The 12360-nt window shown below is 39.8% G+C and overlaps 3 protein-coding genes across 3 annotated transcripts; 2 read left to right on the top strand and 1 right to left on the bottom strand.

Annotated features, from left to right (window-relative positions):
- Positions 1–2299: 2299 nt before the first annotated feature.
- On the bottom strand, positions 2300–3931 carry LOC103846579 (uncharacterized protein At1g10890). Its single transcript, XM_009123521.3, has 4 exons — positions 3744–3931; positions 3348–3464; positions 2872–3091; positions 2300–2762 (listed from the first exon to the last, which is right to left on the bottom strand). Exons 1-4 carry the CDS (start codon positions 3860–3862, stop codon positions 2499–2501), a joined length of 720 nt encoding a protein of 239 aa, XP_009121769.1. The 5' UTR covers positions 3863–3931; the 3' UTR covers positions 2300–2498.
- A 349-nt stretch (positions 3932–4280) lies between these two features.
- Positions 4281–7677, top strand: LOC103846577 (indole-3-acetic acid-amido synthetase GH3.15). The gene is made up of 5 exons (XM_009123520.3): positions 4281–4741; positions 4837–4938; positions 5071–5211; positions 5286–5947; positions 6330–7677. Exons 1-5 carry the CDS (start codon positions 4452–4454, stop codon positions 6917–6919), a joined length of 1785 nt encoding a protein of 594 aa, XP_009121768.1. The 5' UTR covers positions 4281–4451; the 3' UTR covers positions 6920–7677.
- A 234-nt stretch (positions 7678–7911) lies between these two features.
- LOC103846576 lies at positions 7912–12308 on the top strand. Its single transcript, XM_009123519.3, has 4 exons — positions 7912–9233; positions 9473–10044; positions 10135–10354; positions 10750–12308. The coding sequence occupies exons 1-4, from the start codon at positions 8001–8003 to the stop codon at positions 12106–12108; spliced, it is 3384 nt and encodes a 1127-aa protein (XP_009121767.2). The 5' UTR covers positions 7912–8000; the 3' UTR covers positions 12109–12308.
- The last annotated feature ends 52 nt before the right edge of the window (positions 12309–12360 follow it).

Here is a 12360-nt window from a genome sequence, read left to right as displayed (position 1 = left end):
TTGTCAACAGATCAATTCGTCACTATACAACACAAAATTTTCACATACATACTTCTTAACTCGATTACTCTGTCGTAGCTATAAATTCATTTTCACACACATTTTTTTTACTAATCTAGGATATCTAAAAACTATGGAAAACTCTGACTAATCTCTAAAAGAAGGTGCAATTCACGAATTGACACTTTTTCAGGGTTTGAACATATGTCTTTTTGAAATCCGCTTACCACTAGATCATTCTTATGTAGTTTTCACACACAATCTTTAAAGAATGTTAGTGTCATTTAAGATAATGGATTTACGCATCTGCACTAAAATAAAACTGTACCAAATGTTGTTATCTTATATCAAACACAAAGTTCTACATTTTTGGACAAAATGTTCCTAATAGTTTTTGATCTTGTCACTATAAGAATACATTTGTTTATGTCAAATATATTTTCACCGCTCTAATTAATCGTCTTGTTTCATCCCCTAAATAGTTGTAAAATTACGATCACCTTACTCTTGTTTCTTTTAGTTGCAATTTAAGGGGTTGACATACTTGTATTACTTTCAGGAAAGTGATTTAATCAACAAGAAATAATCAAGAGCTATCACCATACTTGTATTTTTTAAAGCCATAATACCCAAGAAATAATCAACAACGAGAGAAGTTGAAAATGAGATATATGAAGTTCCGAATCTTTCTTTCTATATTCTATCTAACCTTTTCAAGGGCTATCATTTTATGATTTTGACATGGACGTACGGTATATCTATGACAAGATACTTTTACCAGGCTTTCGGCTTCAGTAATTTCAAAATATGCGGCTGCTTTCCGTTGATTCAGTATAGATGGAACTTCCCCAGATACAGTAGTGATGATCTTGACATGCACACATGAAGATTGCAATCTCTTGTGTGGATTGATAGATCATCACTCATGCATGTACGTGTATTTTACTGCTTTGTATATTTTATCTCAATAATATATACCCCATTTATTTATTTAATTTTTCCTGAACGACTAGTCGTTAACTTTCATTTTTAGTTGCAAGTAGACGAACCATAACTAACTAGACGAACCATAGGCAAGCTTTTCTGGTTTTACAAAGAGTTAACCTATTAAGCAGTTCTAGATTATTAAAATCGTGTAAATATGATTATTTTTTAGTTAGCAAAAAAATGATTTTTTCAAAAAAGAAAATTTATGGTTAGGGACAGTGCCGGCCCTTGGACCAGTTGCTTCCGGCCGTTTAATTTATAAACAAATTGCGGCCACAAAACATTAATATTCTCTTTAGCCTACTGGTCCAGCGTGTCTGTCTTTAGTCTAACCGACCCAGGTTTGATCAACGTCTTCTCCATATTAGCTAATAATTTTATTTTTTCTGTTTTTTTTCTTTAAAAAGTGGCCAATTTTTTTTATTTTTGCATCCAGCCACTAAATTTCTAGGACCGGCTCTGGTTAGGAATAACTTAGTTATTATATATGTACAACAAGCTAAGCTAACCATACCTACTGGTGCTGTTGGAAAGATATTCCGAGATGAACCCAAATCAACATCGATCCGTGACCCGATTAAATCGTCTATATCGGGATATTATCGATATGAATGTCATCTCGAAAAACCAAGTTACAATTTTCACAATTAAATTTATATAAATTTTAAAATTGAAAATATTTAAATTAACTCATTTATTACCGATTTCAAAACTCATTTTCGTTACATGCAAATAACCTCAATTTATTTGAAAGTTTTGTAGCATTAAAGACAAGTTTTGATGTCGTTTACCTTGTGTGTGGGGTCTGTTTCGTAGCCTCGTAGCAATCAAAACATAAGATAATTGCTATGAGTGAGTTCTATACTTTATAGAATGGTCCCAACTCCCAATTGCCTGTTTAAAAAAAAAAAATTATTTGGGACTTTTAATTGCACTATATAGAAAAATATAGCTCTATGCGTATAGAATTATTTCATGGTAATATTTTGTCTAGTTGGTATATACCTACGTATTCTTTTCTTTGTCAAGTCTTGTACCTGAGAAGCGAAATTTGCTAGATACATGCATGCAAGAAAGGGGAATAGCCAATACAAGCTCCACCAAAGTCCTTTACACAAAAAGCCTTAAGCCACTTTACATAAAAGCCTTTTTATTTACCGAAGTCCAAGATGAGTTTATTTTAAGCCTTTACATACGTCCAAGATGAGTTTATCTTAAGCTTTACATAAGCACAAGATGAGTTTACATCTGGAAAACAGTACAAACGAAGCAAACGATTTATTGCAGAAACAACAAATACGAAACTGAAGGGTGCTAAACTGAACTCATATCTAATTATCTATATTGAATTTTCCACAGTATACATAGTGAAACAACAAACTCTAAGAAAGGGTCTGCTAGATAATGTTGATGAACATACATGCTTGGATCAGTAAACTGTAACTTCATAATCTCTAAATACAAAAAGTAAAACGCTTCTTCAGATTTTGGCCTTGATCAATGTTTATCAATTATAAACCCATCCCGAAATGCAACTTGGATCGAGATCTGCTTCCATTTGATACCTTGCTAGAGTTCCTAATCTCTTCTTCTTCTTCAAGTTTTTTTCTCCTCGCAGCCTCTTCCTTCTGTCTCTGTATCAGCTCCAATTCTCTATACCTTTCCTCTTCTTTCCGTTGAAGTTCCAATGCTTCTCTCCTCTGAGACTCTTCAACCCTCCTGCTATTCTCTTCTAACATCTTATCCAGCTCTTCTCTTTCTCTCCTAGCTTGTTCCTTCAAAATTAATTCCCCATTTCTTACTTTCAGTAAGCAGCCAGCAACTAGTTTCAAAACCCAAAAAAATAAAGCAGCAAAAATTGAACAACAAAGCAACTAGACTTACTTCCTTTCTTCTTGCCTCGTTTAGAGCAGACTGCTTCTCATTCTTCAGCTGTATTTCAACATCAAGAAGCATCTTTTCATAGGCTTCCTTAGTCCTCCTCTCTATTTCTTCTTTAACCTCTTCGGTGTTCATCCTTTCCTCCACATTTTTCCTCACTGCCTCCTCGATCCGCCGTGCTGTCTCTTCTTCTAGTCGTTTCAGCTCAGCTTCATGCTGCAATCTTAATTTACCATGAAAAAATAACGAGTTAAAAGTCAACACTAGCCTGAGCAAGATTAACTTTTCAAAGTCAAATAATTTGCAACTTGCTCAAACGGATATGTTCGTTCATTTAAGATTACAACACATTCTACATACTCCATAGAATATACTCTATAGAAGCTACTGTAAGCTTAATTCAAATACTATATACGGCTGTCACAAAGCTGGGAAAGTATACAAGAACCTGAAAGACAAAACAGTACTTGAACATTTACCTTGCCTTCGCTTCCTGATCTTTCTTGGCAATTTTATGGTCTGAAGATGAGGGAGACAAGGAACTACTTCTATCCCTTTGGTGCTGCCTCGGCGTAGGAGATCTGCTTTTCCTGTGCCTGTAATATAATGAAGAAAAGATTATGTTTGAATCAGAGGAGCTTCTTCGATATTAGCATTAGTGCCTATAGAATGTTCTTTGCAAACACCAAAGTGAAAGAAGCTTACAAAGTAAGGCAATTTCTGAAACTGGTTCTATACATATTATTTTTGCTACATGAAACAGTTTATGACATAAGCTTGGTTAACACTCTGTAAATCCCTAAACCTAGTTCCCTAGACGACCGTAAGAATCGAGATATTGGAAAGTTGTTAATGAAGAAAAATTAATAGCGGACCTTGATGAATAAGGATCACGGCTGCGGTCTCGCCTGGTACGACGGCTGCTACGAAGAGGCGAGCGAGAGTAGCGTCGGCGGTGAGACGGCGACCTAGATCGCGAATCGTTTCGAGCCATACCCAAACCGGAATTTTATTGAGTGGTCAATGTAATGGAATCCTGAGCTTATGTCCTAAACAATTAATCGGTTCAATGTTTTTTGCTTACTCGGACAAACGAACCGGTACAGAAAAGGAACCGACTTTGTTTCGGGTTCAGTTACAACATTTTATCCAATTTAGTTTTCAATTAAAGATTTTTTTTTCCTTCTCTTTTCTTCAGAGTTTCTAACGTTAAATTTTTTTTTTATTAAAAAGATTGTTATGATTAAAAGATTATATTCTATTTTGTGCTACCATTCATAGAATCCTTCTAAAAATGGTTTATGATTAAAAAATATATTCTATTTTGTTCTACCATTTATAGAATCCTTCTAAAAATGGAATATATATTTGTACCACAAGATTTTTTGAATGGTCGTCCGTACTACATGGTTTAAAGTTTAAACCTATTTGTTTGTGTAACCACAAGGTGAGGGTAATGCATTGCTTGAAAAATTAATGAATGAGACAAAAGGTTACACTCACGGACCAAGTACTTTGAATGTGTCACTGATTTTCAATATCTCCGTTTGGTGCTGACCATTACGTATTAGGAACATCAAATCATGTTACCAAAGTTCGATCCGGCAAACCATAAAGCGTGCCTGTCTGTTCTTGAAGATGTGACCACCAACGCAAAGCAGATTCAAGATTCCGTATTGGAAGCTATACTTTCGCGTAATGCTAAAACCGAGTATCTTAGAGGTTTCCTCAAAGGTAAATTCGATAAGCAAAGCTTCAAGAAGAACCTACCAGTAATTACTTACGAAGATTATCGGTCTTATATTGATCGTATTGCCAATGGAGAGTCCTTTGATATAATCTGTGATCGACCCATCACCGTTCTCTTGGTCAGGTACCTTTTTTTGAATCTCCAACTCTATGCAGATTCAAGAGCAAAAAAAAATGTAAAGAGAGTTAAGGAAGCAATTGTTTTTTTTTTTTTTGCAGCTCAGGTACTTCAGGAGGAGTTCCAAAATTGATACCTTTGACAGCAGAGGATATGGAACAGAGGAATTTGTTTGTATCTCTCTATAGACCTCTACCCTTCAAGTAATGAGTTTCTAACTCCAAGTTGTGTCTTGTTTTTTCTTTTTTTTACCGAAAAAGTTGTGTCTTGTTTTGTTACTAAAACAAAAGAGTAAAGTTAAAATAATCCAAACCCGTTCTTGATATTGTTTGCAGGCACATCAAAGGGCTTAGTGAAGGAAAATCCCTTTTGTTTTATTTTTTGACCAGAGAAAGTGAGACAGCCTCTAGAATACCTGTCAGGACTATGATCACTTGTGTTTTGAAAAGCGTGACCCCAGCCAACAAATTTATCTGGTATACCTTTGCTCCCGGTGAACTACTTAGTGCTACTACTGTTTCTTTATTGTGTTTGTTACATGATTTTACAGGGAGCGAATACAGATAAGCCCGATTGAGATTGCGACATGTCCAGACACTACCCAGAGCATGTACTGCCAACTGCTTTGTGGGCTTATACAACGAGGAAACGTATCTCGCCTTGGTGCACCATTTGCATCTTCCTTCCTTAAAGTAATCAACTTCTTGGGAGATCACTGGAGTGAGTTATGCTCCAACATAAAGACAGGCCATGTCAGCCCCTGGATAAAAGACGCTCAATGTCTTTCCGGGATCAGTAAGTTCCTCTCCGCTCCAAATCCAGAACTAGCGAGCATTATCGAGAAAGAATGCAGTAAAACATCATGGGAGGCTATAGTGAGGAGACTATGGCCAAATGCAAAATGCATTGAAGCTGTAGTTACCGGATCCATGTCACAGTATATACCAATGCTAGAGTTCTATGGTGGTGGTCTTCCTGTGATTTCATTGTTTTATGGCAGCTCTGAATGTTTATTTGGTCTCAATGTAAATCCTCTGTGCAAGCCTTGTGATGTGTCTTACACCACCGTTCCAAGTATGGCATACTTCGAGTTCTTAGAGGTTAAGAAAGATCAAGAAGCTGGTCATGATCCCTTAGTGAACCCTGTGGTCATTGATCTTGTCGATGTTAAAGTTGGCCATGATTATGAACCTGTTGTCACAACTTTCTCTGGTAAGAACAGCACCAACTCATCGTTGTTCTTTTCTCTAATAATATCATTTAGAATCAAAATTGCATTTGAAAAAATAGAAATTGTTATTTTTACCTTTATATTAGGTGAATAAATAATAATTTATAGTTGTGTTCTATATTTTGAAAAATCATATTCTAGAAAAATTATATTGAAGTGAATTTCATCTACTAAAATAGATTTTTTTTTTTTTAAAAAAGAGTAGCAAAATACCGTAGAAATGGTAAATAAATGTTTTTGAACATTTATTATTACCGTCTATGTTTGTAGAAAACGATAAAAGACAAAATAGACATTTAAATTATGTACTTACCGTCACTATTTTTAGATTGTTTCTCACAAAATGTGTATATAATCTTACAGGTCTGTATAGGTACCGTTTGGGAGATGTTTTACGAGTAACGGGTTTTTACAACAACGCGCCACAATTTCATTTCGTGGGAAGAAATAAGGTTGTTCTGAGCATCGACATGGACAAGACCTACGAAGAAGATCTCCTCAATGCGGTTACAAACGCTAAGCTCCTCCTGGAGCCACATGACTTTGTGCTCATCGATTTCACTAGCCGCGTGGACTTCTCCTCGTACCCAGGACACTACGTGCTCTACTGGGAACTCGGGAGCAAAGTCAAGGACAAGAAGATCGAGCCCGAGCGGAAGGTTTTGGAGGAATGCTGCTTCACCGTTGAGGAGTCTCTAGACTCGGTGTACAGAAAAGGACGAAAGAATGATAAGAACATTGGACCACTTGAGATCAAGGTTGTTAGGAGAGGTGCGTTCGACGAGCTCATGAGCTTCTTCGTGTCTCGAGGTACTTCTGTGAGTCAGTACAAGACGCCAAGATCAGTGAAGAATGAAGAAGCCTTGAAGATATTGGAGGCGACCGTTGTTTCCAAGTCTTTCAGCCGGAAAGTTCCGTCTTGGGAGCTACATGAGCTGCATTCCAGTCGATAGTTAAAACCACCATATTACTTTCACGTGTGGAGGAATAATAAATAACAAATATGTAAACTGAATACAATAAGTCCATCACAGTCGTCGAGTTATGTTTTATAACTCGTCTTTTGTTTTTCTGTTGTAATTGATGATTTTTATAAAGAGTAATCCCATTGCTAAGAACCCTAATGACTACCATATTTTATGAAAGAAAAAGTATGTGATTAGAAGAAAAAGTATTTCTTAATATTTAATAGCATTATTTGAATTTCAGTTTCTACATTTCCTTTGTTTAATGTCTTCTGAATACATTTTCTGAATAGTTGCATTACTTGTTTGATGTTTTCTGAATAGTAGTTCTCTGCTTATTGCGCCTTTTAAACCCTGTCTCGATTGTATGATTGTATGTTTGTTGTGTGGTTTTTGCTTTGAACTCATGGGTGGTTTAGCTATCGATTAGATCATGTTCAATTCTGCTTTCAAACTAATAAAAAAATTACTATATAGTTTGACAAATTTTTTTTTATTATATCTTAAAACCTTATTCATTTAAAAGAATTGGTAATATTTTCCATCTGAATATTAAAATTCTTAGACTCATTGTTAACCACTCAGAGCATCTTTAACGGGGTAGCTTAGGAAGAGAATGCTTAGAAAAAATTAGTTTAATAGTGAGCTCCATCCAGAAAGTAACAGGCTAACAGCTGATGCTTGATGCTCCCAGATAAGCGTTGAATTATGTGGGTTGTTTGTACTGTTCACGGGCCGGATGCTCTCATAATCGGAGTTGCTTGTGAAATGTGAACCATAATTACATGACTTGCTTAAGGAAAATTTGTGTAAAGACGTCGTGTTGTTTCGTTTACTCATCACTCTCACATGACGAAACGACAGTGTTTTGCTTAGATTGAGATGCTATTCTCTGGATGCGGACCTACGAAAGCTAGAGGATTGAGAGGCCCCACTTCAAGATCCAACGGCTGCTACTCTTCCTAAGACGTCACCGTTTCCGCGAAAAATTCAACGCACAGATCATTTCACCAGTGAACGGAGAGAGATTTCGCCGTCAATCCGTATCCAAAGAAAAACTCCGGCGAAGATGCTGCCACCGGAGCTGCAGCCGCGGCTATTCCGGCCGCACATATCCTCCACCTCCTCCTCAAGTGAACAAGCCTCGTCTTCTCCCAATTACTCTCCCCACATGAGCCCAGCCTCAACCCGAAGCTTCATCGATCGTCGAACTAGCGGCGCTACTTCGAGATCCAGCAACTCTCGCTTCTCTCCATCCTCCTTCGCCTACAACGGACGCATCGCTCTCGCCCTCGTCCCCTGCGCCGCCTTCCTCCTCGACCTCGGCGGCGCTCCGGTGATCGCCACCCTCACCGTCGGCCTCCTCATCTCCTACATCGTCGATTCCCTCGACGTCAAGTTCGGAGCCTTCCTCGGGATATGGATGACGCTCATCACGGCCCAGATCGCCTTCTTCTTCTCCTCCTCCCTCCTCTCCGCCTTCAATTCCCTCCCCCTCGGCCTCCTCGCGGCGTTTCTCTGCGCCGAGACCACGTTCCTCATCGGATGCTGGACTTCGCTTCAGTTCAAGTGGCTCCAGCTCGAGAATCCTTCGATCGTCGTCGCTCTCGAGCGTCTCTTGTTCGCGTGCGCTCCTTTCACGGCTTCTTCCCTTTTCGCCTGGGCCACGATCTCCGCCGTGGGGATGAGCAGCTCGTCTTACTACTTCCTCGTGTTCGCTTGCGTGTTCTACTGGCTTTTCGCGATTCCTAGGGTTTCGTCGTTCAAGACCAAGCAGGAGGCTAAGTACCACGGAGGAGAGATCCCTGAGGATAGCTACATCCTCGGACCTCTCGAGAGCTCTTTCCTTTCGCTGAATTTGATGTTCATGCCGCTTCTCTTCCACGTGGCGTCGCATTACTCTGTGATGTTCTCGTCAGCTGCTTCGGTCTCCGATTTGCTGCTCCTCTTCTTCGTCCCTTTCCTGTTTCAGCTCTACGCGTCGACGAGAGGTGGTCTTTGGTGGGTTACTAAGGATTCTCATCAGCTGCAGAGCATTAGGATTGTGAATGGGGCTATTGCCATGGTTGTGATTGTGATTTGTTTGGAGATTAGAGTTGTTTTTCGCTCTTTTGGGAAGTATATCCAAGTTCCCCCTCCGTTGAACTACCTTCTCGTGACGACGACAATGCTTGGAGGTGCTGCTGGCGCTGGTGCTTCGGTTCTTGGAATGATCTCGAGTGGTCTTAGCTCTGCCTTTTTCACTGCTTTGGCTGTGATTGTGAGTTCTGCAGGAGCTATCGTTGTAGGATTTCCACTTCTGGTAAGTATTTCACTTCCAATTGCGTAGCTCCTGTTGCTATTGTTATCAATAACTAGTTCCTTGAGTTTTCATGTAATCAAATGATTAGGTATCCAATGGATTTCGTTTCTTTATGAAGTTTTGTTTGTGAAAGTTGACACCTTGGATTCTGTTAATTGCCTCATTTGTAATGATGCCCTGTGTTTGATTTATGGCCACCTCTATGGTAACAATTGAATTTCACTCTGTTTACCTTGCAGTTTACTCCTCTTCCTGCAGTCGCTGGGCTTTATTTTGCTCGTTTTTTCACAAAGAAAAGTGTGCGCTCTTACTTTGCATTTGTTGCTCTTGGAAGCTTAATGGTTATATGGTTCGTAATGCATAACTACTGGGATTTAAACATATGGTTAGCCGGCATGTTCCTCAAATCATTCTGTAAGCTTATAGTGGCTAACGTTATCATAGCCATGGTCATCCCTGGTCTTGTTCTTCTCCCATCAAAATTTCACTTCCTGACTGAAGCTGGTATGGTGGCCCACGCATTATTGCTGTGCTACATTGAGGACCGCTTTTTTAATTACTCAACCATATACCATTATGGAATGGAAGACGATGTGATGTACCCTAGTTACATGGTTATCTTGACGACGCTAATTGGATTGGCTGTGGTGAGGAGACTGTTTGCTGATCACCGAATTGGATCAAAGGCAGTCTGGATCTTGACTTGTCTGTATTCAGCAAAGTTGGCTATGCTCTTCCTTTCATCAAAATCAATTGTATGGGTGGCTGCAGCTCTACTGCTGGCTGTTTCCCCTCCCTTGCTGCTATACAAGTATGTAATAGGCATTTTGACTTTTACAGACATCATCTCACCTTGAATTTTAACATTGATTCTATTTGACTCTGTTGATGGAATGTGCAGGGAGAAGTCGAAATCTGCCTCTAAAATGAAACCATGGCAAGGTTATGCTCATGCCTTAGTGGTTGCTATCTCTGTTTGGTTTTGCCGAGAAACGATATTTGATGCTCTTCAGTGGTGGAATGGAAGACCACCTTCTGATGGCTTGCTTCTTGGTTTCTGCATCGTTTTAATCGGTCTGGCCTGTATACCAATTGTTGCTCTCCACTTTTCGCATGTCCTGGTATGTCTGTTTACTATTTGCATGTTTCGTTTGTTGTATCTTCTGTCTGAGTATCTATAAGATTCTTAGGTGACCTAAAGTTCGCAGCATTTTTAGCAAGCCTCTAGTTCTCAGTTCCTATGGGGACATTTAACATGTTATGAGTTTGTCTATTACGGTCAGAGGTTACATCATGGAGATAAATAAATCATGAGAAGAAGAATATTTAAAATTGCTTATTAACCTCTATTCTTGAAAGCACTCGTGTTATAAACCTCCAATTAAAGTTCACGGAGTGGTAAGACTGTACGTAGATGTAGTCGTGCTGGAACTAAGGTCTTAATATAAGAGTCTAAATAGTAATAAGAGATGGTTCAGTTGCTTATCACTGATAGGCCAATTTTTGTTTTTCGCAGTCAGCTAAGAGAAGCTTGGTATTGGTAGTGGCAACTGGATGCATGTTTATTCTGATGCAGCCACCCATGCCTATGACGTGGAGTTACCACTCAGAAATGATCAAGGCAGCTCGTCAGTCAGCTGATGACATCTCTATCTACGGATTCATGGCATCCAAACCGACCTGGCCGTCTTGGTTGTTAATTGTGGCACTCCTGCTGATTCTCGCTGCTGCCACATCTCTAATCCCAATCAAATACGTGGTAGAACTGAGAGCATTTTACTCCGTTGCCATGGGTCTAGCTCTCGGCGTTTACATATCTGCAGAGTTCTTTCTTCAAGCTGCTGTTCTACACGCTCTGATTGTCATAACAATGGTGTGTGCCTCGGTTTTTGTCATCTTCACCCATTTTCCATCTGCCTCAAGCACAAAGCTGCTTCCCTGGGTGTTTGCTCTTCTCGTGGCTCTATTTCCTGTGACATATTTGTTAGAAGGGCAGGTCAGAATCAATAATGATCTCGGGGATAATGCTGCCTGGGGCTGGGATGCAAGGGAGGAGGATAAGAAAGTCACAGCAATGTTGGCCATTGAAGGTGCAAGAACATCTCTTCTAGGTCTCTATGCAGCGATATTTATGCTCATAGCTCTCTTGATTAAGTTCGAGCTCACTTCGCTTTTGCGTGAGAAAGTCTCTGAGAAGAGTGGTCCGTCAAAAACCCAAGGCGGCGCAAGTGGGATGTTCCCAACACGAACGAGGTTGATGCAGCAACGCCGGGCCACCTCGATCCAAAGCTTTGCGATAGAGAAAATGTCGGAAGAAGGAGCGGCCTGGATGCCTGCGGTTGGTAACGTTGCCACCATCGTGTGCTTTGCCATATGCTTAATCCTCAACATCCACCTCTCCGGCGGCTCAAGCCAAGCGATCTTCTTCCTGGCTCCTATCTTACTTCTCCTGAACCAAGACTCTGATCTCTTATCCGGGTTCGGCGACAAACAGAGATACTTCCCTGTTACACTAGCTATATCAACATACTTGGCTTTATCTTCTCTGTACGTTGTATGGGAAGAAGTTTGGTTCGGTGGAAACGCAGGGTGGGGAGTAGAGATAGGAGGGCGTGAATGGTTCTTTGCGGTGAAGAACCTCGCTCTGTTAATACTCACGGCACCAGGTCACATTATATTCAACAGATACGTGTGGAGTTACAGCACTAAAAACTCAGACCCGTCGCCGATGCTGACTTTGCCACTTAGCTTTGCAGCAGTCGTAATAACGGACGTGTTTCAGGTTCGGCTTCTGGGAGTTTTAGGCATTGTTTACTCAGTGGCTCAGTATGTGATATCTAGGCAGCAACATATCAAAGGGCTGAGGTATATTTAGACAGTCATAAGACTAGTATGTTTTAGCCACCTCCTTTTGTTTCTCAGTTGATGCATTGGTAACCGCAAAGATACGTTTACAGGACTTACTCTATGGTCTTCTTACAAATGAACATACGAGTTTTGTGTAACAATCGTGAATCTTACCAAACTAAGCCCTTAAACTGCATCTAGTTTTGTTTTTTTCCTCATCTCTATTAATGACGATTCTGATATTGAACAAGCACTGGCCATAGAACAAAGCCAAGCAACA

This window comes from Brassica rapa, chromosome A10 (genome assembly GCF_000309985.2).
Source record: "Brassica rapa cultivar Chiifu-401-42 chromosome A10, CAAS_Brap_v3.01, whole genome shotgun sequence".
Lineage (NCBI taxonomy): Eukaryota > Viridiplantae > Streptophyta > Magnoliopsida > Brassicales > Brassicaceae > Brassica > Brassica rapa.
This window is presented reverse-complemented; position numbering and strand designations above follow the sequence as displayed.